This window comes from Amia ocellicauda, chromosome 8 (assembly GCF_036373705.1).
Source record: "Amia ocellicauda isolate fAmiCal2 chromosome 8, fAmiCal2.hap1, whole genome shotgun sequence".
NCBI classification, from domain to species: Eukaryota; Metazoa; Chordata; class Actinopteri; order Amiiformes; family Amiidae; genus Amia; species Amia ocellicauda.
Window position 1 is genome coordinate 15,753,480 of NC_089857.1, and position 26,338 is coordinate 15,779,817.

General features: G+C 38.9%; 1 protein-coding gene across 3 annotated transcripts in view; it reads right to left on the reverse strand.

The window, feature by feature from the left end:
* wdr70 (WD repeat domain 70) overlaps positions 1–26,338 on the reverse strand; it is a 96,256-nt gene that overhangs the window by 24,629 nt on the left and 45,289 nt on the right. For all 3 annotated transcript variants that reach the window (XM_066712176.1, XM_066712175.1, XM_066712177.1), the window contains exons 10-13: positions 23,007–23,181; positions 3,636–3,735; positions 2,949–3,033; positions 2,419–2,557 (exon numbers count right to left, since the gene is read on the reverse strand). In XM_066712176.1, the coding sequence (XP_066568273.1) occupies positions 2,419–2,557; positions 2,949–3,033; positions 3,636–3,735; positions 23,007–23,181 (499 nt within the window). The remainder of the gene's footprint in view (positions 1–2,418; positions 2,558–2,948; positions 3,034–3,635; positions 3,736–23,006; positions 23,182–26,338) is intronic.

Consider the following 26,338-nt stretch of genomic DNA (forward strand, 5'->3'; position numbering starts at 1 on the left):
ACAAAGTAGAAGAATTGAAAATAATCTGTCCAGCTGTGATAAGGAGGTGTGAGGTCACTGAGTGCAGACATGTGTGGCAATCAAAAAATGCAATGTCTCTGAAATACAGGGTAGTTTTATGGCATTTACTTAACTAAGTGAACTGGTTATGCTGCTAAGAAAAAGCTAAAATATTTTATACTCTGCTTTTATACTCTTAAGTAAATAGAATATTTTCTTTGCCATGCATAATAGCTAATGAAAATCCTCTGACCCATATTTCATTAGAGCAAATGTCTGCTGTTCTGCATTCACAAATGGGTCTTTGATATTCAACACTTGTTGCAACTTTACACTAGTCTTTATCTCAGTAATGTCTATTGCAATTATAGAGATCTCAGCCAACAATACAAATTCACGACAACTTCACTCTTCAAGGTGGATTTTTGTTAATCTAAGCCCACAGAATCTAAATGCCAGATTGAAGTTTGTGGTCTCTAATGAAAGGAAATTAGTGCTTGGAGATTAAAGACGACCGAGTTCAGATCTGTTTTTCTAACGATCTGTAGTGTTGTCTTTGGCTGTTCTTGCCCCATGACTTCTACCATATTTATTTCTTGGGAACACTGAGGAATGTCTCAGATAAATGAGCTCAAACTAAACCCTCTCATTAATCTTAAGGATGCAACAGTTTACAATGGGGATTGAAATCATGTGGACACCTGGACAATCTTGATAAATCTAAAGAGGGTGAAGCATTGTAAATTATTGATACAAATGAAAATGTACACTGTATTCTTATTCTAATATGTTTTCTTACATGGAATCCTGTTTATTGCTCTGGGGAATGACTTGAATGCAGATGACCTTTCTGCATACCTACATACATAGTTTAAAGTTGAAGTGTAAATTGTCTGCTGTCATTTTATTGCAAAGATTGATCAAAGTATACAGGCTTGATAACAATCCCAGATGCACATACTTTGGGAATTCTGTCACATAACTTTAGCACCATATTGCGGACTATTTCCTTTTCCATTCAGTCCCAATCATCTCCCAGACACTATTGCTGTAGGTTGTACTATTATTTTCCAGTCTCCTGTCAAGCTCATCGAAGTACATTTAGTTGGAGTCGAGGTCAGAGGCGATTGGTGACACCTGTGGATCAGTTTCAATTGCAGTTCTTCATTTTCTGTCATTAGTAATTGACATGTATTTAGCCATTTTCTTGAAGGTTTTGCAATATGCTGAAGAAAGGAATAATGTTTTCACTGAAAAGTTACAGCACTTTTATCTGCTCATAACACACTAGCTGTTGCTCTTTTGGTCAATCTTAATGCTTTAGTGTTCATTCTAGTCAACAATGCCCCATGCCCATCTCATTACAGATTTCCATGTTGCAACTTATACATTTCTTAGAGATGCAACATTTCTGATTTTTCAGATATGACAAATTTCCATGCAGGAAATTAACAAGCAGCAAATTAGGTGCAGGTTAGGAAAAGACATTTGATCTTTCTAATGACCATTGTTTCTTGTTTTTTCTGTCTGGGTTATGTTTTCATTGCTATCACATTTCCTATATCTTTTGATTCAGTAAATGTTGACTTTTCTGAGAATTTTCTATCAATAAGAACCCCTCCTTGTGAAGAGTAATTATATATACACATGATAATGATATTTTATATCTTTCTCTGAAAGCATAGTAATGACCCGAGTACTGAATTTTCCAATGTAATACATGGAAGTTATAAAAAAATTAGAAGGTACATCTCGTAAAGGGAGAGATTAATTCCTTTCATCAACCTGTACAAAATGGCTACCTGTTTCTCCTATGTCTTTAAAGAATAATACAAAAAAAGCAATGGATTTCTCTTCAGACTTGCACCCAAGATATTTACCAAGTCAGGGGCCTGAGTAAGGAAAAATGTCAGTCTCCAAATTCCAGCACTTCTGCAAGACACCATTACTAAACTTTTTGGCCCAAGCTTAGATACTGATGACAGAATTTTGTATTTTAATGAAAGGTGTATATTAACATGTGGCATGAGTATACAATTTATGCTGGCATTAGATATATGAAATCTACACCACAGCAAAAACAGTTAAGATTTATAACGATCGGTTGACTAGAGTACGACAGAAACTGACCCAAGGGCTAATAAAAGACAGGGTCTTGGCAGAGAGAGATGCACGATTTTAACACTTAAGCTGCGTTACCTATTCCATTTAAGAACTGACAAGTAGTTTGCGCAAAAGAAGAACAAGGTCTTTCCCTCAAGGATAAAACACGGAGCTGCTGACACACATGCTTCTGATGAGAAATACTCCAGAATTTTGGAAATTGTATCTTTTTCATCCCAGACTCTCTTCGATAAACGACAAACATGATTTGCATTATATCCTGATACACTGTCCTCTCCAAGTCAGTTAACTTACTGCGCTGGTTACTTCAATCTCGTATACTTTCTGGAACGCCACGCGGTCAAAGAAAACCAGCTTCCCGGTTCCCTCTCCCTTCTTCACAGATGTGCCAGTTACCAGGAGCTTGTCGTCAGGACTGAAACAGCAGTCGACCCTGAAGAGGCAAATAGCTGTGTTTTTAAGAAGGCTCCTTCAATGAGCCCCAAGGATGTTTGCAATATCATTGGTGGCGGGGGTGTACAGTCCTCTGACTGCTGCCTTAGCTCTACTGTTTGCACTGAGAGCCTGCAGTGTGAAACAAAGTGGGCACTGGATGGATGGGTGCTTTTCTGTGCCCTTTCCTGTGTTTCGGTCTCCTAAGTCAGTATGACAGTGGTATTGGTGAGCCGTATTGATTAAAAATGGACTAGCTGAGTATAAAGGAAAGAAGCCGGTGTTTTCAAATAATCTACACATGGACAGCTCATTCAGAAGTCATTAAGGCTGAAGTCCTGCACAGTACCAGTCTGTTATTTCCCCCAGAAACAAAAAATCCCCAAACTTACATGGGAAAGACGGTTGCCAACTCAGTGGCCACGTTGAGCGGTTTTCTGAAATTTCGTATGTCCCAGGTTTTTAGAGTGTCATCTCCTGTCAACCGAAGTGCAAATGAAAGATATCTATGACCAATGCAAATCTATTTTGAATTTCATAAAATAAACATTTCACAGCACAGGTCTTGAGAGCATGGCTATGAAGACACTGAGGCACAGAGCTTTAGTTGAATACAGAGACTAAAAGCTGTCTGTAATGCTTACAGTGCAAAATGTGAGCGTCAGAAAAAAGCTGAAGCAGCAAATACAGGTATTGACAAAACATTCATCAAAGACAAAACCAATTAAAACCTCCTAGAGCTTGTTCAAAATAAATAACCACAGTGAGCATTTAAAAGAGTTTCCAGCAGTGCTCATTAAAAATACTGGGAACGCAGTCCCAAACACAGATATTCCTCACACAAGGCAGGACTCTGTATGGCATCTATTTCTTACAAAAAGAGAAGACAAGACAGTGTCCTTTCACCTGAAGCTGGTAGACACGCATATCGCGTTGCTTACGGTTATCTGACATAACTGGTACTTTCCCAATACTCTCAGGAGTTTGGGGTGAAATATTATTAGATGATGCTCATACACTACAATGCATCACACAGCTTGCAAGCTTCTCTTTGCCCCTTGCTGCAGCGCATTTGTTACCTCCTCGAGATGCCAACTGGGTCCCATCGTAGGAGAAGGCCAGACAGGAGGTGTCTGTGCCAGGAGCATGGGCCTGCCGACAGTGGAACTTGGTGTGGACCTGAAGAAGAAAACAATTGGGTTTAATAGTGCCTTATGAAGCATGACTGACAAAGAAAAAATACAGAGCATACTGTGCCTGGGCTGAACAGTCAATAAAACTTAAATTGATACTGTGTATTGTAAACGGGGGGTGGGGGCTGTCAGGCAGGACTGAACAAAAATAAACAGGACATGACAAGCAACTGCATAGAAACTAGAATTCAAGATGGCTTACAATGCAACAACATCCACAGTTCAGAAATGTATACTTATTTTTTCTTTTTAAAAGCTGAAGTTTTTTGTTGAAGAATCCTACCAGAACTCTGCATAACTGACTAACATTATACAGGCCAATCGAGAAACATAGAGGCATGCCTTAACTTCTTAACTAGAGTCCACAAAAATAGACAATTACATCAGGCAAGCAAGACGCGAACAGAGGAGACCCAAAATAGGGAATCTCTTACTGAAACAAAATTACGTGAAAAATTTACTGCAAAAGAAAAAAACTATTACATTTTGTACAGCAATGTTTCCCTAGCCATCAATAAGCCTACTACTTTAAAATGCTCTCAATTTGTAAGGAAATATTATATTTGGTTAGCTAGCTATAGTTTACTATTCAAACAGGTTTGTTATTTGCCCTGAAGTGAAGGGGTCATTTCCAGACCCTGAAATCTCTATTCACATCACACTATTTCGTTATGTTTTTTATTTTCCTATCTAGGACTTTCCGCCAAGGTACCTATACATTTAGTAGCCAATTTGACCTATTAGGTCATAGTCAGCGAGGCCCTGTTTTCATAATTTAACTAAGTGTAGTAATTCAGATCTGGTCTAATTTTCAGCAGCCATTTTTGTCACTGTCACTACTCGAATACTTAGTACATTTCTTTTGTCTGTATTTGTGTTGAGCTCCCCAGAAAAAAATAAGTTAAAATATGTGTTCATGACCTTGGCCTTTAACTCAAATTGTCTTTTATTTTGGGGGGGGGGATAAGTTGATCAGATAGGAGAGTCTGTTTGTTCTTCTGTGGTTTTGCTTAGCTTTCACTGTGGTTGGGGTATTTACTAAATGGAAAGGGAGTTACAGTTGACTGACAGCATAAAGTACTACAAAAGCAGATACCCTCTGCTGAAGGGTTTTAAATTAATTTAAAGTTTTGAATTTAAGTTAACTCCCAAATGTAGCGATGGTGCTTGAGAAACCAACCTAGACAGAAGACACAAACCCAGAAATCACCATGAAAACCAGCTAGAGAGGCCTGTGCATCACTTCTTCAATGGTCATGATGTGTTCTCACATTTCCAATTAAAAACATTTTAGTTGATTTGAGATCATTTACCTCCCCACACACACAATACAAGAAATTAAATAAATACCTGATGCACTGCTTCTGATAAAGGCAACTGACAAGAAATCTGAACAAGAAAATAATCTAAAACGGCACTGTAAGAAAGACAGACCCATAACATAAAAAAGCACAGCACTAAACATTTCCAAGGTGACACTCAGTTCTTTATGCATCAGTGAATTCTAACCTCTCTCTTTTTCTTATTCTCTCACAACTTGTTTTGACAAGACCATTGAAGAATACACTGGTGGCCAAAATAGCTAGCCTTTAATGCGACATCTGTAAGAGATTCAAGATGCAGCAACCCAAAATCTCAGTCTTCATCACTGGGCACCACTGCAATAACAGGAAGAAGTCTGGAGATCAATGACACAGAGCAAACCCCGAGCTTCTCAAATCAACAGGCTCTTAAGTTGAGTAGATCAATCAGTTGGGATCAGACTTGTGTTTCTCTATTCAGCTCCTCTCTGTTCTAGTCAAGTACAAGATATATGCTGTCCAAGAGTTTATTTACCCAAGGCTGAGAAAGTATTCACAGAATACTTTCCCTGCTTTGAAATAAAAACCAATTCCACAAACTGTGTTCAGCCTTTCTTTCTCAGTGGGTTTACGACTTAGCAAAGGAAAACAAAAATGTACTTCATAGTTTCCAAAAACAAGCCAGGAAGCAGTCTGAAATGGATTTTAGTGACAAATACGTTTCTTTTTGTTGTTGTTGAGGGACCATTTAAGAATGGTAGTTCAATCTCAAAATGGGTTTGACTATTATTAAGTTTCAGTTGAAAGGCAAGAGGTCAAAAGAAAACATAGAAGAGATGTGTGAGTTTTAGATGTGAACAAAGAAGAGATATGGGGTCTCTCTAACAGTAAGTGGCAGAGGTTTGCAATGGCAGACTCCTTCAAGTGTAGCTTCCCTAGGTGAAGGATTAACAATTAAGTCTGCAATCTCATGTAGGAAAATGAGGGGTCAGGTCATGAGAGATGTAAGACAGAGACCACGTTGTGCAGACCAATCTATTCCTTTTATAAATTACTACTACGTCTACAATAGGGCAAAACAGGCCAGATATGGGTCAGTGTATTAAGTGCTTTGAAGATTTTAACACTTACAAAAAGCCTGGAATGTGTCAAACAAGGACGTGGTGTCAATCGGCAGGTGATGTTTTGAGTAACGGTCAACAAGTTAACCTAAATGGTGCCCCCCGAGGCCTTGTCCTATAACCTTGTCACACAGAAATACCAGCGAGCGCCACAGTCAAGTTCTGTGGTTCTGACCAAGCCAAGTGTGGAGAAGGTATATTTGTGGAAAAATATCGGAGGAAAAAAGCCCATACAAACACGTAAATGCAATTTAATTATATAGTGATCAACAAGTGACAAAAAGGCAGTACTGCTCACATGCATTTAGGCACTAGGCAAATCACAAAATGTTTCACAATAGTTGCATGCTCTTGACGTGTGTTACTCTAAGTTTCCTCATCTCTTTAATCTGCAGTGATACTTCCTATTTAGAGAAATAATGGGAGTAAGATAACACTATCCTATATCAACCAATGTAATTGGTTAAACATAAACAGGCACATGTAACAGTGATGTCAACTGAAATGAAAAGTTGAAGAGAGAGCTTCTGGAGATCCAAGCAACTCTGTCCTTACAAGCAACATGATGTCAGTGGCTAATAAGTGTGATTATTTCATTCAATCTAATTTAATTCAAGCCTCTTTGTGCTCTGTAAAGCCTCTGTAAACAGAGAGCGGCTGCACAATCCAATAGTGCAGAAGGGAGTATTGACAACGATGATGGGCTCTCGCAGGCATTGTCGCATCCTCCAGTGCCTCGACAGCAGGTCACAGAGCTGCTGAACTCAGGTGGCTAATGAACTGATGAAAAGACAAAAGGGAACTGCCACAAATAATAGTGTCTGACCTGCCTCTGAAGTCCTGAACTGGGGAGAACCAAATTAGGGTTCATCAGTGTGAAGCCTTGTGCTGTATTGACCAAGAAGCTCAAAATAGTCGAACTGAGCCCACTTGTGTTGGTGAAAGAGCAACAATGGTCAAGGATCCCAGAACGAGCAAATCAAGTGAGATGGGGTTTTAACAGAAGAATTTGGAAATGGAAAGTGTTCAAATGTATCTATGGATTTATACACACAGGACTGGATTTTAATCTCTATAGAAACTTGCCATGTTTTGTTCAACAACTGTAAGAACGCGACTACAATTAAGAATAAATAACACACAGTTAGGATTTAAATGAAAAATAAATACCAAATCTGGCCACATAGGGACAATAGAATCTTTCAGGAAAATATATAATTAACAAAAAGAAAAGGAAAAAAAGGACTGTCTTCTGTAGACAGCATAATTCAATTGCTCTACATCGCCTTTTGCAATGTGAATTAATGGAATTCATAATGTAGTCCGTTAGAGGGGAAGAAACTCTCTCTCCTAGTCAAGTGTGGCTGGGACTGAACCACACAATGGAGAAATTTGATAAGTATAGGCAAGGCTGATGCATACATGAGCAACTACGTCTGAGTGAAAAAGAGACAAAGAACAGTCTTGAATGCCTATTAGTCTGGCAGAAGGAGGAAGGTGGATTAATTAACCTGCTTAGTGAAGTTCGGGCCATTGTGCCCAGCTACTGCAGCCTGGAACAGAGAGATAAGACTTGGGCCTACCTGGAGCACACACTGATAAAGCACTGACGTCTGATGCTTTGCCTTTCTCGCACTCTCTCACGGAGCAGGTACACTACTATAGCAAAAACTGTCTAATGTCAAGGGAGATTCAAATCAGTCAAGGTCCTTCTAAGAGGCTCAGAACTGCCTTATCCCCATCAGCATTACTTCAGGTACAGCAAGTGTATCTCTGTTGCTCCTTCTCCTCCTGGAGTTCTTTATAAGCAAATTAAAATAGATAAACAAGCGTTTCTACAACAAAGCAAAAAACACCAAAAAAAACTGATTTCGACAGCAGTTTGAAAACAAGTTTTTCCCTTAAGCAAACAGTATTCTCAAACAGTGCTAGAAGGGGGACATTTTTTAAAGACTTATAGATTCTGTAGCAGGAAAAGACACATACAGATATATATTCGAATTGAAAGAGTATAACAAAAATGTAGGTATCAGATTTGGCCAAAACACAGGGATTACCACCCAGCCCTTATGAAGTAGCTCTTTGCTGTATGATGCGTAGGGTGCCTCCTATTTTTTTTTTCCTCCCCATTATGGCTAGTAGTACAATGTATATCAAATTTTGTTATATTCCTTTGGCAAATCTGATTACCATTTATGGAAGTCTGATGTAGAGCTTGACACAGAAAATGAACAACGCACTGAGAAAGCAATATAGTACTCCATCCAGAGCAGCATGATTGCAAGATTTACATACTGAAGCATTTGACACAATGTGTTCTCTTCTCTGTCTATTGTAGGATTAACACGGACAGGGGGGCTACAGCTCCCACTGATAAGGCCCTGAGAGAGAACAGGACCATGACAGGAGCGGCAGAAAAGCATTCTCATGTCTGTGTTCCATTTGCTTACTCAGAACCGGCCCGCCAGCCCTCGTAAAGCTCTCTGTATAAATATTCACACACGGCTCGGCGTCACCTGGCCTTGTAACTTTCAAGTTAACAGAGCTACAGCACTTCCCATAACACTTGACCTACACCTGAACCCAAACCCCACAGGAAAAAAGGGCTGCTGTCAGTGTATACATGGTTGAACAGGGATAAAGCCAGCCCCCCCACCTAAGCACACACTGTCATACTGGCACAGTCAGTTTAGCCATTTTGTGGAGCTTCCACCTCCTGACAGAACTTGCATCTAAATGCACTGCATTTAGTGCTGTATTCATACAAAAGAGGCTACACAGTGCACAGATTCAGCTGTAATGATTACACAATGATTAGTAGTCTACATGCAGTATACCTTAGCCTGGTGCACCTTGCTGGGCCCGACACCATTTCTCACACATAAGGTAACATTTATACTGTAAAGGAAAACATCACTGCAAGCTGTCCGTGGCCACAGGAGCAAGGTCTTACAACATGACAGCACCTGACTCATAATAAAGATATTCTTGAAAAGATAAAACAGAAATCTGACCAAGCTCTATTGTTTACGGTCAGGGTTAATATACATTCCAAACAGATTTCTTTGTCTGTATTAAGAGTTAGATATGACAAGTACTAAAGATTATTAGATATCATTAATAAATATGTAATAATTAGTGGAATGTAATTCTTAATAGACAGCATAAATAAAGGTGTAATAGTAAGTTGCTTGCTATATGCTACCTAAGTTTGTTTTAAGCTTTGTAATAATGTGTTTATAACTGTGTTGTTAACAATTAATACATGCAAATAAGTGCTCCTTGAATAAAGCATGACTATTTTCTGTTATATAACCTTACAAAAAGTACAAACATATAGGCCTATTTACATTTTACCTAATGTTTATGAAAATAAATACTAGGGCTGTCAATCGATTAAAAAAATTAATCACGATTAATCGCATGATTGTCATGAGTTAACGCGTGATTAATCGCAATTTAATCGCATTTTTATCTGTTCTAAATGTACCTTAAATTAATACTTTTCAAGTTTTTAATACTCTAATCAACATGGGCATGGACAAATATGGATGCTTTATGCAAATCTATGTTATTATTATTGAAACCATACTTAACATAGAGCATGAAGACTAGACACGTTTCAAAGGTAATAGATGTTTTTCAAAGAACTTGTTCCGGTCTATTAGACACATGAAAAAAATAACATAGAAATACCAGGTTCCCATTACTTCTCTTTCTTTGCACTGAGCAATTTACTTACACAAGCCTGTTTACATTTAGTTATTTAGCCACCCATTTAGTTATCGCTGTGGTGAGTCTATTGCTTGTGGAGTTGTCCATCCGTCTCCGCTGCAAATTATCTAGTGTGCTCTGCCTTTGGCAAGGGGGAGGAGAGCTCTCTGCATCAGTTGTATGCTTCGCCATCAAGTGATATTTTAAACTCGACGTGCTGCGGTGATAACTTAATTCACATCGACAATCAATGCAGACAACTTCAGACATCGTTTTGTATATGAATTTTCCGTTCAGAAGACCTTTTTCTTTCTCCATTTCTTTTTGCTGCTGCATCCTTTCCTGTCTTATGGCTCGCTATGGCTGCATCTCCATTTCTGCAACTACGGGCTAGGCTATGGGTCAAAATGCGCGCTGCATTAATCGCGCGTTAATAAAATTATTGCCATTAAAATTAATTTGCGTTAATGCGTTATTAATGCGTTAATTTTGACAGCCCTAATAAATACATTATCTATGAAAGTCCTAAGGTAATTTCTAGTCATGAGATTAAGTGAGAGCTTTTCTGAGTGACAATCCATGCATGGTGGTCTATTAGCCATGCCAAATGTTAAGCTGTGTGTAATAGGTGCACTATGTCAGGGGCCACAGCCTTTAGAATTCTTTGGCTAAGACAAAGACTATTAAAAAAACAAAAAACATTTTTAATATTGTGTTGTCCAATAACTAGGCTCTCATGGATTATGTTACCAGTGATTCCATTCCTTAGGGGCCCGAAGGGGCTCTTGTGTTCCTTTCACCACAAGTCCTAATTACTCAATTGAAGTAATGATTAAGATAAGATGTCAGCTCACCCACAGTTTACTCTCCTGATACTAAAGCAGCTAAAGGAGAGGTACATATAAAACCTGCAGAAAGCAGAATTGCCTGCCTCTTGTGTATATCATAACTGCTATGATATTTTAATTGTCAAATGTACACTAATTGTAATTGTAATTGTAATTGGTCATGCAAAGCACAATCACATATATGCTAAGCGAAGGTACAATAGGAAATATGGGGGGTTGTTTGCAATCACTGCAGGGATCAAACAGATCTACTTGGGTTTGCTTCAGTTTATAAACCTGAATAAAAAAAAAACATTAAGGCTTTTTAATTTTCTGCGAAAGCAGCATCAGGTTAACCTAAGGGTGGCAACATCTGCATGGGATTTAAATTAGGGACAAAAAAAAGGTTCTTGCATCAAATAAATAACATTTCTGGTCAAATAACTTTTTAAAGATAGTTTTAATTATGGTTGCTTGGTATTGTTTACAGAATAACTAACAAAAGAAAAACGAGAGCAAAATGTTATACAAAACACTATTACCTTACTATAAGGGAGTCTTGTTTTTCTAACACCTGACAATACAATCAAAACTGAGCGCTCTGGACCTGTATCCCCTTTCAAGCAGTGCAGAGTTCACTGTAAGTAGGCCGATATCCAGTCTGATCAAAGGCCATTTCATATTTCTTAATGCATTAGTGAACATGTCAGTTGTTTTTCCCCTGTGATTAAAATGAACGATGGCAGACCCACTGTGGCAGCAGAGGTCAAAGGGATGGGAACAATTCGATATGCATTTCCAGGGGGCACTTTTAAAAGATTTACAGACTGTAGGGTACCAAATGTAAAAAAAGCTTTAAAATTACAAACTAAAAATCACCCACGCCTGATATGGGTCTGAGATAAGCCAACAGCATATTTTTTTGTGTGTTGGTTAGTTTTGCAAAGCACCTCCACACTAGTGAAAGCGAGAAAGATTAAACAATTTTTCTAAAAAATTAACTTACCAACGTGGGCACTAGAAATCAGTTGGGTTCTGTTTTCAAGGAAATACAAATATTTAAACCATCTTTTTCTATGCAAAACATCCTGACAAAAAAGTGCAAACCACACTTAAATAAGGTCTCTGCTATAGTGAAGGAGTATTTACCAACAACGTTTGCATAGAGGATTTTTACAAACAGTATCAAAAGCACCAGTACAGTACCTGGCATTGGATTTCAGATTTGTGCTTGGTGTTACATAGCACCGGTGAATCAGTTTGCCCCATTTCCTCCCATGTGATAGATAATTCAATACATATGATTATTCAATGCAGCAGTTCCTCAACTTCAAGTGAAAATCAACTCCCAGAAAACAACATCCTAAGAGTCGAATAATTGTTTTGTGCAGCACTTGTATTGTGATGCAACATAGTATCATTATTTATGGTCCATGCTGCTATTTACAATATACAGGGCCATTTGGCCAAATTTATCAATGATTCCACAGCTGTTTTTTGTTTAGTTTCTTGCACGAAGCGATTCACAAAAACATCAAATTGATATGAAAGTTTGAAAATAGCAGCTGCCAGTTTTCACAGTCTTCAGATTGTCCATCTGCCTGGATAGAAGATCTTGGCTGGGGTCTCATGTAGGACAGCAAGTTAGCCTCATTCTTTCCTGGAGGAGATGATGTTTGAAGTAAATTCTCTTCATTTACCGAGCCCCAGAGAGCCCAGCTGAGCACCGCCCCCACAACCCCCCAGTGAGGCCAGACAGAGACTGCCTTCCAATGTCTGCTTATCTTAGAAGATCTGTAAATGTATTCTTACAACTCCATCAGAGTTATTTAGTCATGCTGTTCAGCACCGGGACATATCTATACCTATCAAATGTTATGTTTATGACAGATAATACACAATTTAGTCATAGATCAACCATTAATGAGTGGTTCCTGCAGGCCTGTGTGACACAACCTAGCATATTTCTCCAAGGGATTCATTCAACTGAACATGAATAGTCTTCGTCTCCCAGAGTACTCTGACACAACTACTGGTAAAATACTGGATTCTGACTCAATGTTGCTTGAGTAATTACCCTTCCACCATGGAGCAGAAATTAAAATACACCACATGATAAATTGTTCACAAAATCATCATAAGTTGATTATTAATGTTCAAACATTGAGGCCTGATCTTTTCAGATGCCAAAATCTAACTGATGCTGTACCTGGTTAATTCCCTGGATGGCACAGCCTCTACAGAAAGTCACAGTACTGTAGGAAGTGGCTAAACAATTCTTAAAAGTGTTAGGTTTAATAACCTCCAAAATCTTGCTGTGCAGTCCCCTTCAAAGGGGGCACGGCAAAAAACAGAACCACTGTACAGACTAAGTGTTGTTCATGGAAACAACACAAAGTTAAAAAAAAAAAAAAAAAAAAAGACCTAACCAATTCCAGAAGTTTTTTTAGTCTTCATTCAGACTCTGTTTACAACAAACTCCACTCATCTGAAACATAAGATATCCCTGAAGAGCTTCACATGGTCCAGATTCTCCCTATTACATTCCTCTGACCCTCAGGACCCCTGCCTTTGGCTCAGCTGCCTTGGATGGCCCACTTCTCCTAATGTTTACAAACAACCCACCCACCGTCTCACCATGTTTACTCTGAGTGGCTGACTCTCTGTGCAGGAGCTGCCGTGGGTTTTTAAAAGACATTTGCACAATCTGATAAGATCGGCAAATTAGTACACTTGAAAAATAATAACAAATTAAAGGGCAGAACCAGCAGCTTAAAATCCAAGCAGAGGAAAAAATCAGAGTTGATACGGACTTGTATCACGTCTTTCCAAAGTGATTTTTTTTTTTTTTTGCTATCACAGCTGTGACAGAAGGAAGGAAATTGCAAATGGTTAAAAGATCCCTGGCAGGGAAATATTTGTCAGTCCTAAGCTATGAAAAGTTTGCTGTCATTAAAGTGAACTTTAAAATGATTCATTTCCTATAATAAAAAGTTGATCATGATTGTGCAAGGAGGATGGAGGGGAAACATACATACATACATACATACATACATACATACACACACACACACACACATACACAATGAGGCAAAACTAAGCCAGAAACGCAGAAAAACAACAGTTCTGGAAATCAAAGCCTGACAGAGAAAGTGATTTGTAACATTGGAGCTGAGCAGCTGTTTCAAGCTGGACTCCGGCCACGTACTCTTCGGCAATGTGAAAGTTTCAGGCTGGTTGGAATGGGTTGGCTATGGAGAGTTCTCATGAGCTGGGATCTTCTCCGAGAAAACCAAAATATTTATGTAACAATCTCCAGATAACGTTGTTAAAAGCAGATGTGCTTAAATTAGATTTTTATCGATTACTTCAGATTATAAATGCACCCGGTGCCCCACATTGGGAAATGTCAAACATCTGCACAAATGCTCTGTGCGTGAGTTGAGGTCAAAGGCTGCTGTGTTGCAGACAGCGATACTTGTCCTGTTCGGTTTCCACATAGTGTTTACGGATCTGGTTACAAGGCTTTGTGATAAAAGGGAATTCAATCCCAACAACGGGGTAACAAACATACCATCCAAATTAAGGGCAACATCCCAATTCAGCCTGACACAATGCACTATAACCTCTCTGTGCCTGGTCTGGATACATATGGGACTCTGCAGCCCAGTGGCAGAAACTGTCACAGGACAACACATGTTCTTCTGGAGTTGTTCCAGAGCAGACTGGAGCCTACTATCTTTCTAATCCAATTAAGATATCTTTATGGGAAAACTATCAAAGCTTGCTGCTTCTGTAGAAGACAATTTACATTCCTGTGGAAGACTCTTTTGAGACTTTGACATTCCAGGGTGCCTGATAAACTGATATTAATTCTGCACCCCCTACCCCTCACTCACACATGACATGTAGTACATTCTACGTGATTCTGAAATTTCTTAAGGAAATTAAACTATTGTTCCAGTGATTACAGTGTAAGTCTTCCACCATGCATCCCATATACATTTCAGTAATCAGATTAACTGTTTAGATCTTAGATAAGGACTGATGCAGAGGTGTGGGTGGGACTGGTCTATTGCCCGTGGGGACTGTCTATTGTCAATTGAGGTTGTAGGGGCTTCAAAACCTCTGTTAGTATGAGGTATTCAAAATGAGTCACGTCAGTGGCTTATTTTCTACACAATGGGTTTAAAGACACCTGTAGCTTCAAGAGAATAATATGAAGTGCAGATGTTCTCGTACATATAAGAATATTCAAGAGTGTCTGAGATGAAGCATGGATCAAACCCGGAGGACAGTGGATAATGACACCAGTCCACTGCACATCACAGTAAATGTGTCTAGGATTGACCTTGCCTGTGCTTCAAATAATACATTATTCAGACATTACACCTAGGTGCTAGAGATTTAGGTATCCCTGTAAGTGGCCACATGTTATTGGCCCGACATTGCTGCTGTAGTGTTCCAGAGGAAAAATGACAAAAAAGTCCCTCCTACTGTGGGAGGGAAAAACACACATGACGGATGACTGGAAAACAATGCGTGCAAATAGCAAACACTTTGGAAAGTTACACCCAAATTCAATCCAAACCCCATTTGCTGGGTTTTAAGTTAATTCTACCCCCTTCATTGCAGCAGAACTCAATTAGTCACTTCTACTGTATTACTGCAAAAGTGAAAGATGTGTAACCTAGCAACTTGAAATAAAAAGCACACATTAGCAGGGTGTTGGCCAGGGACAAGCTTTTCAGTAGGTTGAGTTCAAAGAGTAGGTCCAAAAAAGATGCAATCAATTCTCGCAAAATAAAAAGCTTCAGGCTTCATTAGTTAATCAATCCATTGTTATATCGCCAGTGGGCACTGTGCTATCTGTCATCTTTCATAATACAAGCAGAACAAAATCACTGATAATGTACAATATTTTAATATTTGTCTGTTTGAGTTGCTTTTTTGTATTGTTTGGACAGCTTATCAATTGTGTTTTTGATTTGTTTTAAATGTTAAAAAAATGTTACATAGCAGATTTACTAGGGTCTGCAAAGAGGAATAGAAACTACAATAAAGAAATCCTGTAGTAAAACTGCCATCCCTGTAATAATAATACATTTTAAAATGTGAAAAAACAATGGGCATTTTGAAAGTAAATAAATAAATTACAAACACTGTGGTATACAAAAGAAAGACAGGAAAATGGGTGTCCGGCACACAGCTTGGTTGGAACAGTTTTAAAAAAATTGCAACACCAATGAAAAGTCTGGTGAGACGGTCATTTGTGGTCACCAATATCTAGGGGAAAGTATGGGAATTTTCCAGTCTGCCCCTTTGCAGGAGATGAAGCTCCTTAACTTCCAGAGCATTTGCACATAAATGCAAAGACAAAGCTGCCAGGACAAAGCTTTCCCACAATTCCCTAGCACCCTTCATCACTACCCAAGTCACAGTCGAGAAAGGGGGACGAAGACTGGAATTGTATTCTAATAAGTGCAATAGCATCGTAAACCTTGTTTATGCTGTATGCGACAAGTTTGACCACTGGCTCCCTATTGAAATTATTGTATCAAAGAGTCTTCCTGTGTTTTGTTTTTAAATTCCATCCTAAAACATACTGGATGGAAGTAATATCTGTTTCCTATGTTCTCTACAGGCCAATACCGGTTCAAATGTTTCATTGCTTTGCATCATATTTCATCATATTCCATTACACTGTACAGTATGGTATGGTATGGTAAAGCTGCACTATTATAATAACATCAAAAAAGCTTCTGACTACAATGCAGGTAAACTAAGTGCATTTGAAAGTGGACAGCAAACATGGCAGTTTTAGTCAAGCAAACATGGATAAAATCTAACTCTTCAGTGTGTTAAGATCACCGGTGCTGTCCTGAAAAAAAATGTGAGGGCTAATTCACGCATCCATTAGGGTTAACCCTGAAAATCACCAGTGGCAGATTTCTAGATTTATGTAAGTGGCCTTCTTAGCTGAGAGGTTAGCAATCTGATCCCACTGTCCTGTGTTCTCTCAGCTTTCAGTCTGCAAACAGGGTGCCGACACACCTGCTTGTAACTGCAGAAGGCTGAGGGGTGCACCAAACCTGCCCTAAGGTACCAGACCCATCAAAGCTGATGCCCTCTCTCTCTCTGCTATCAGTCCTCAAATGACATTTTGTTATTTTAAGCCTGGAAAGGAATGCAGGGTAAATATTTAGTCTGAGTGAGTAGTTGATAATAAATTACAGATTTAACCTGTCATCCTCAAGACTATGGTGGAGATGGCAGCTGTGAAGGGACATGCAGCTAGATAATATAGACTGTATGCAAACCCTGCATGTTTAGAAACACAAGTAAGCAAAAGTGTTTTCTTTTTCCTTTTTCCTGTATGAGAAACCCCAGTGTAACGGTATTTGTACGTAGATGCTGGGGTGCCAGGCAAGGATAAAACCTTACCAATATAATTTAAATTTCTCTCGTAAAGTACAAATAATTACAGGAACTCAGCAGCAAACCTAGGTTTTTACCCACTGAACCCCAACACCAGATAAATTAAATTTGCTTGCCAATTTCCCATACACTAAGTGAATCTCTCATATCATCAAGCTGAACTTTGAAAGATCATAGCATATTTGTGTTTCATTTGTTTTATTCATTAATAGCACTGAGTGTACTTCTTTCTGTAATTGTTGCCATATCTCCTTCCATTCCTTACATGGTGTTTTTGCTGAACACACCCAGCTGTAGTGACATTCATCAGCTCAAGTATCTCTCACATGTCCCTATATACAACTTTATTTGAATGAAGAATAAAAAGGTCTCAAAAATTGAGCTGCAGTTCTCAAAGTCACACTGGAATAAGAAGTATGGGTGTCAATCTCATGTGAAAAAGTGATTGTGACTGGGAACACTTCACATGAGAGAGTGGGAACATGAATTACAGTTTGCCATACTTCAAATTAAATCTTCCAGGATAGGAAACAATAGTGAATACTAGCAGATACTAACACACTATGTTATTATGTAGAGATCGGTAAGAGTTTCCCAAATGTTTTGTGATATCACCTGACCAGACTTGACCAAACAGAGATCACGGGATGTGGAAAGCCTTCTGGCTGGACAGCCTGTGCCTCAGACTGGGATTAATAATGGAGAATAACATCCAAAATAACAAGAACAAAGGTTTGGCATGGTTGTGCAGGAAGGGTGTGAAACAAGATTACTGGGCAGTGAAAAGACACCCTGTTGAGAAAATATGAAGGATACCCTACTGCAGCTACACAACAAATCTCACCTCCCACTGGTACCTGTCCTGTCCCTGTTTGAAGCACTTAAGATACATGCAATACATTGAAAAAGACACCTGTTTTAAAACTAAGTTCCACTGTCTGGACAGAAATAATTTACCACCTCACACATCCTGCATTTATTAAAATACACTCATCTTCTCCCCCATAACTTCTCCTTTACAAATAAAAAGAGGGATGAAATACAGTTGGCTTGGGAGAAAGCTAGGAGCTTTTGTGTCAACCTTGGCTTCCAAGCAGACAGCAATTTTTCTATCTGCTGTGAGAAACTGGCAATGCTCATGTAAATGCGCTTTCTAACAAGCTACCTGGGACGACAGCCAGGACTCTGCAGCCATCCTGGAGAATCCTGCATTGAGTAACTGTCGGTTTGGACTTGCCTGCATTTTAAATGAGGACAGCCTCCGAGATGGACGGGGAGGCTGGATACGGAGTAGACACGTCTGAACTCATTTTATTCCCATTTACTTTTAAAGTCATGTTAAGACAAATCTTAGTTTATTTTATTTTTCCTATAATTGTTTGGCTTTTTACAGTAGAGTACTCCTGTGCTTCTTCAGTTAAAACCAGTGGGCTCTAAGTAAAGCTATGATTCTGATGATGATTAAAGTATAAATCTTTCCTTCTTATGAACTTGATTCAATGGTTTGAACAACTATGTGGAAAAAAAAACTGTGATGCCTGACTGTCATTATGCAGCCTTGTAAACACTGGTGCAACACAACGGAACAGAACACAGGTTCACAATCCAACACTTCTTTGGGCCATGAAATAACGTCAGTCGTTTCACTTACAGTATTCTAGTTATAAACAAAGAGGATATTGCATTAACATTTACAGTCAGATCTCAATACTTAACTCCAGATATAATTAACAACTGTCCATGGAGACTCTGTCATATTCCACACATTCTAGAGAAAGTGGAGGAAAGTTGGGAATTGGAAAGCTGCCGATTTTGTTTTGTTTTAATATGCTCATTATTAGCTACTCAATAGGAGCCATCAATCATCTATGAACCAAAGTCTACAATACAATACAAAAATTAATGATAAAAATGTATAAAAGAAAAAGAAAAGGCTTATTAAAAGACTGATCTTTGATATTTATTGGGTCTGTCGTGAGTTTATAGAAAAATTACCAGAGGAGAGGAAAAATGCACCTCGAGGAGAGTGTCAAGTAACTAAACTGATGGAGTTTGGCTTGGCGAGCTCATTGTCTAGCTCTGCCATCTCAGCTGTAGTTGCTCTGCCCAATGTGGGGTCTTGGCACAGGGCCCGGCCGAAGTCCACTTGGAACCTTGGGAGAGCTGGAATCGTGAACACGCGTGATGACTTGTACACACCATGCCCCCCCACACAGCACAAATGTGTTGATTTGGCATGATCAGAATCTCTTACATATATATATACACACACACAGTGAGGTAAAAAAGGATTTGATCCCCTGCTGATTTCGTACGTTTGCCCACTGACAAAGAAATGATCAGTTTTTAATGGTAGGTGTATTTTAACAGTGAGAGACAGAATAACAAAAAAAAAATCCAGAAAAACACATTTCAAAAAGGTATAAATTGATTTGCATGTTAATGAGGGAAATAAGTATTTGACCCCTTCGACTTAGTACTTGGTGGCAAAACCCTTGTTGGCAATCACAGAGGTCAGACGTTTCTTGTAGTTGGCCACCAGGTTTGCACACATCTCAGGAAGGATTTTGTCCCACTCCTCTTTGCAGATCCTCTCCAAGTCATTAAGGTTTCGAGGCTGACGTTTGGCAACTCGAACCCTCCACAGATTTTCTATGGGATTAAGGTCTGGAGACTGGCTAGGCCACTCCAGGACCTTAATGTGCTTCTTCTTGAGCCACTCCTTTGTTGCCTTGGCTGTGTGTTTTGGGTCATTGTCATGCTGGAATACCCATCCACGACCCATTTTCAATGACCTGGCTGAGGGAAGGAGGTTCTCACCCAAGATTTGACGGTACATGGCCCCGTCCATCGTCCCTTTGATGCGGTGCAGTTGTCCTGTCCCCTTAGCAGAAAAACACCCCCAAAGCATAATGTTTCCACCTCCATGTTTGACGGTGGGGATGGTGTTCTTGGGGTCATTCCTCCTCCTCCAAACACGGCAAGTTGAGTTGATGCCAAAGAGTTCGATCGTGGTCTCATCTGACCACAACACTTTCACCCAGTTCTCCTCTGAATCATTCAGATGTTCATTGGCAAACTTCAGACGGGCCTGTACATGTGCTTTCTTGAGCAGGGGGACCTTGCGGGCGCTGCAGGATTTCAGTCCTTCACGGCGTAGTGTGTTACCAATTGTTTTCTTGGTGACTATGGTCCCAGCTGCCTTGAGATCATTAACAAGATCCTCCCGTGTAGTTCTGGGCTGATTCCTCACCGTTCTCATGATCATTGAAACTCCACGAGGTGAGATCTTGCATGGAGCCCCAGACTGAGGGAGACTGACAGTTATTTTGTGTTTCTTCCATTTGCGAATAATTGCACCAACTGTTGTCACCTTCTCACCAAGCTGCTTGGTAATGGTCTTGTAGCCCATTCCAGCCTTGTGTAGGTCTACAATCTTGTCCCTGACATCCTTGGACAGCTCTTTGGTCTTGGCCATGGTGGAGAGTTTGGAATCTGATTGATTGATTGCTTCTGTGGACAGGTGTCTTTTATACAGGTAACGAGCTGTAACATACAAAATCAGCAGGGGATCAAATACTTTTTTCCCTCACTGTATATATATCATTTTTACAGAAGGTTGGGAGTGTTTTGAATGATTGGTTTTCATTGACCATATTGTAACATTGCCTGTACTTTAGAAGCAGTAGTTTTAAAGTTACTGCTGTGCAAAGACCCTGACAGACATTGCACATGAGCCTGTGATCTAGCCTGATTCAAGAACAAGAAACATCCTCCTGCCATTTCCTACAAGCATCATAATATAAACCCGACCAATGTCATTATTAAGATGCAAGTGACTAAAGTCTCCATGTGGGAATGATTAAACAGAAATATCACAGCCCAAGATTTAGCCTAAGCCTTCATGTTTTTTATTATGATGACAATTGCATTAGCACAAATTCGTACATCTGAATATCTTGGAAAGCAACACTGTTTTTGTATGTTGTTTGACAAAATTAAAAAAAATAATTGGAAAAAATACTTTTGGCATTTTTCATCAATGTAATCAAAGCTATCAAATGAATTTCAAAACAATACTTTTGATAGAGGGGACAAAAAAAAAAGAGCAACACAAAAGTATAATAAAGCCATGTCTGGAACACAGCAGGCAAACTGTGCCCAAACAACACACCACTGTGTATCCATAGCCAAGCCCTGAGAGGGGTGCGCAGCAGGAATCAGACTTGGAATCCAAATCAAAGAAGGGGGGATTAAGGTAGGCCAAATTTCATTCATCATTAGGATATACTCCATTAAAGCCTGCAATTGGGAAACTCATGTGAAGGATCATTAAGTTACAGAAAAAGCTAGAGCTAGAAAAAGCTGATGTATCTCAAAACCTTCTCAAAGAAGAAGTTCCAATGTATATTTTGACCTTTATGCAAACTCAGGATTGTGCAATGATACTATGCTGGCAAACTGAACTCAGAATAAAAACCCTGTAGATTTCTGACATTGGATTTGGATTCTGACCAAAGAAATAATAAGTTAATTGAACTGAAACAGAAAATAGTATCACAATGTGTAACTTATTTACTGATAAAGTTTAAATTGCACATGGCAACTGTATATTCCTATTGCATGTCTGCAAATAATACAATGTATAATACATTTTCAGAAAAGTCAAATATGAGAGATGTGTTAATTAAGTTAATTAAGTTCCTGAAATAATTAAAGAAAGATTAGTGTGCGCAAGATTATTTAAATTAAAAAGGGTAACCTACGTTAAATGGCAACATTTACACTTCATACAAGGATAATATTGTTCATACAAATGAATCCCTAAAAAGTATTTATAATCTTTATTCTTAACTGTGATCAATATAGACTGAACTCACTATAAGCCACTGTAGGTTACCTGCCCCGTTTTAAGCCCAAACACCAGGCTGAACCCCAAACCAAGCCAACACCACAATTTCAAGCTATAAACATATACTTAACATATCAACTTTATTCGTCTGCCTAGGTTCACGTCCTCAAAATAGATAAGTCTCCAGTGTTGCCTTATAAAGCAGGTCCAAACAAATATAATAGGTCAGACTACTGTGTCACTGAATTTCCAGCATTATCCGTTACACCATACCTTTCAAAGTTCAGCAGTAAAAATTGATGAATTAATTTAAAGGTGATATTACATTAATGCCCATTTCAACAAAAGATTGAAAAGTCCTCACAGTGCCTGACACCGTCTACCTCCAGGATGTCAGAGGCCTGCGCAGTATCAAAGCCCTTGTGATAATCACTCACTAAACATCATTGCTTATCCTTGTTTTCACACCCATGGAGCTAGTGTTCCCTCACCATTGCTGACCTGCCGCTCCCTGACCAGAAGACTCTGACAGGTGACACAGACCAGCACCCTGACCAAGCAGTGATGAATGACTCCCAGCACTCCAAAACCACACAGTACATCAAAGCACAAACAGGATCCAAACCACAAAGTGCTGTCCTGCTTCCAGAGTACATATTAATGGCTTTAGACATCCCAGAAAGAAACAGACACGTCCACACTAACACACACACAGGAGTGTGGAAATTAATTCAATAAAACCAGATTCAATAGTGTTATGAACTAAAAAAAGTCCACGAAAGACTAGAGGTGAGAAAAGGCCCATGTGAGGTCATCTGGTGGCCTCAATTCAAAGTATCTTACTGATTTTAGAACCTTGTCAAAGCAGCCGGTGTCTAAATGAGAGACCAGAGAGCACATTGTGGTAGTTAGTGGCCTTAGCCTGCTTGTGAAGTGACACAGTACATCAAACACCCATAGGTAACACAAAGCAAGCACTCTGAGCTGTAGAGAGGAGTACTCACACTGAGGTTGCGGTCCCAGATCTGGATGGTGCCATCCTGACAGCCAGCCGCAACCAGTTTGCCATCCCGGCTGTAAGTGCAGCAGGTGGGCACGACTTTTTTGCCTTGCTGGGAGCGGGGCTTGAACACGCTCTTGTGATTCTTCTCGTTGTTCACATCCCAAGTCCTGACAGTCCTGGCAAAACCAGCACAAAAAAAGGCACCGTGTTGATATCATCATAGCTTCATAGTGCATTATCTATCAATCAATCAATCAATCAATCAATCAATCAATTTTAATGTAGTGTAGCACACTTCACAACAAGCAGATATAAAAGTGCTTCACACATTAAGAAAAACTAGGGATTTTTTTTGGTTAAAAATACAAAGATTAATAATGGTGGTCTAAAAACTTAAAATAGTAATGTAAAGAAAGAGAGGAAAAAAGAGAAGACAACCATGGGGCTTGGAGGAGAGAAAAACACAAACTCCTACAGGATCATGGAGACAGAGACAGAGCATCCTAATTTCCTCCATGATCCTCAGAGTTAGCAGTCCACTGAAGAATATCCACCATGTTCCAGGGCTTCTCAATCCTGGTGTTTTGGGTGCCAGTGGTTTGAGGTTTCTAAATCTCACTTATCCACTGGCTGCCGAACCCATTTGCTTGACTAGAGCAGTTGGAGATGTTGATTCTTATGCAGACCAAAACACCTGCAATGTTTCAGGAGCCAAAAAACCATTGCAATTATGCAAACGAAGCATACAATAAGTTTGGTTAAAGGTTATGTAACAATTAAGCAACTGGGAGCTTAGCAAGAACAAAACAAATCTGAGGATTAATGTGCAATCGTTGCTAAAATTAGACTGATGCTTTATTCGTAACTCAGACTGTGTTGTATGGGTTTTTATTTGGTACTTTCTTCACATGCATCAACAGATTCAGTCTGAATCAATTTTATTTATTTATTTGCTCACACTGAGGGTATGTAAGTTTGGAGAATGAGGTGATTTGTAACTATAAACTGGCGTCACCCCTAAAGCTGAAAGTCTAAATCCCCTTACATAGAATTGCTTTCATTCAGATTTATAGGCAGCTTACAGATGGCATTTAAATGGCCATTATTTTAACCAGAAACTGTAAGCTAAGGAGTTAAACAGAAGTTAGCCATTGCCCTTTGAAAGATGAAAGACATTCATTTTCAGTCAGTGTCCAAGAACTGACTGCAAGCCAAGGCCAAGAGCTATAACATGATCTGAATGCAATTCTGTGTTTTATTCTAGTGACTTACAGTCTTTTTCTATGTTAAACCAAAAAGGGATAATTGAAATATAACCAATACACATCTGGTGCTGCATTTCAAACATTAAAAAAAGCATACAAAATAATGGCAACAACACATCGTATGGGAAATATATTTTACTGATGTTGTAGCAGTCTTTAATCTGACCACCATTTTAACACCTACAGTTGAAACTCCAAAACAAAAAACCTGGGGTTGGACAAATGCATAACGAACACTGAGATCTGCAAACTACTGCTCAAGTTTGTGTTGGTTGCCTTGACTCCATAGAATATCTTTGTGACCACATCTGACCTTGTATATAAACCTGTTGTATTAAAACCTATTGATACATTTAATTGACAAAAACATATTTTAGTGATTTGTGTTTTACATGATCTTGCTAATAAGGTATTTTACAAGAAAATATAAGCAAACATGACTTTCTCACAACCCATGAAAACACTGGAGTCAAAGAATTTCCCTGAGGAAAAAACATTAAGTAACATGGCTACCACAATACAAAAACAAAACTCTAAAATCATTAGTCTGTCTCTGCTAGCTGGCATAGGCTGTTGTTCCTCTAGTGATTTTCTGAATATTTACTGGGATTGTTATAGTTGACTGTGGTGTTTCAGATCCATTAGAAGGGAGCACTTGGATTTCATCTATAAAACCACAACATAGATAAATAAATAAATAAAAGGTTTAAGTATGGCATGGACATAAAACAAATAGTAAATCATTAAAAAAGAAGATATAGTAGATCAGAATGACAGGTATAGTATGAATTTCAGTGGCCTTTTCAGTTCTCTTCTGTACATCTGCAAAACAGATCTTTTATTTTTTTTAATAACCACCAGAAGGGAGCGGAGATACTGACTTCAATAGAAGCGGGGCGGCTCCTGTTCTGTGCTTCTCTGGGTTGTCAGGCTGGGCTACATTACAGATTTTACTGGGCAGGTCAGCCTACAGCTTCCTGCTTTTTAATGAAAACTGCAGCACCATCAGCTCCAAGCACTGCCACAGAAACAGAGAGCTAAAAATGTACTTTTTCTGAAACAATTTGAATCCAATGGTTGTAAGCAACATCTCTATAATGAATGGTTTGCAACGGTGACTGCCGAAAACCAGGAGAGACAAGCTCTCCCTTCAGACAGGAACGCAGACTTGTGTGTCAGTAGAAATGATCAACAAGTTCACACTTACTAAAGATTTCTCCTTATAGCATTTCAGTCACAGGTTTGTTGAGGACAGGAAAAAGAGCAGGAACAGATATTGGAGATAACAGTGTTTCTGCATAAAATCTTTCAGATAAGAAATGCTTGGGTGGTTACCTTCCCAATCAATTAATTTCAAGCCTTAAGGTGACATTTAGGTGTACAAGGGTCTTGTCTGTATACTCCACACATACAATAAGAATAATTAGCTATGACATTTTGATTTGTGGGTGTGGGCTATCTTCAGTTAAAAGAAATGACATTCTGGTCTTTAGTCTTTGCAGGATATAACAGATGTTGAGTTAGTCGGGGAAAAACATTTGTTAGACATTCTGTTTGACTTAACAACTCCATTGGGGCATTCCAATTGTGGTTAAGCGATCTCTTTATTAATCATTTAATTCATTTTCTATTTTAAATAAAACAACCAAAACAATACAGTTGCTAAACCATTTGTGGAAACTATCCCAAAGCTGTACAAAATGTTAGCTTAACCAGATAATGACCTTTTCAAATATGCTTTGAAAACAGACTATTTTAAATCTTATATTTCTGAGAGACACTACATTTAATAAATGTGAAACTCTGCACCCTACTATCTTTTATAAAAGTTTAGGCAAGGCTAAGAGACTGGCATCCATAGACTGAAGAAACAGTGAACATTTAGAAAGCAGATTCATTTAATGGAGCTGTATTGTGAAAGCTCTTCTGTCGTAGCTGTACATACTCTAAAATTAGGTCTAAAAGTATACAGAAGCCAATGAAGTCATGCTAATACAGCAGAGCAAACTTATTATTTAAAATTATTATTTTAAACTTAGAACTCATTCAAACAGGTGTTTTTCCAGGG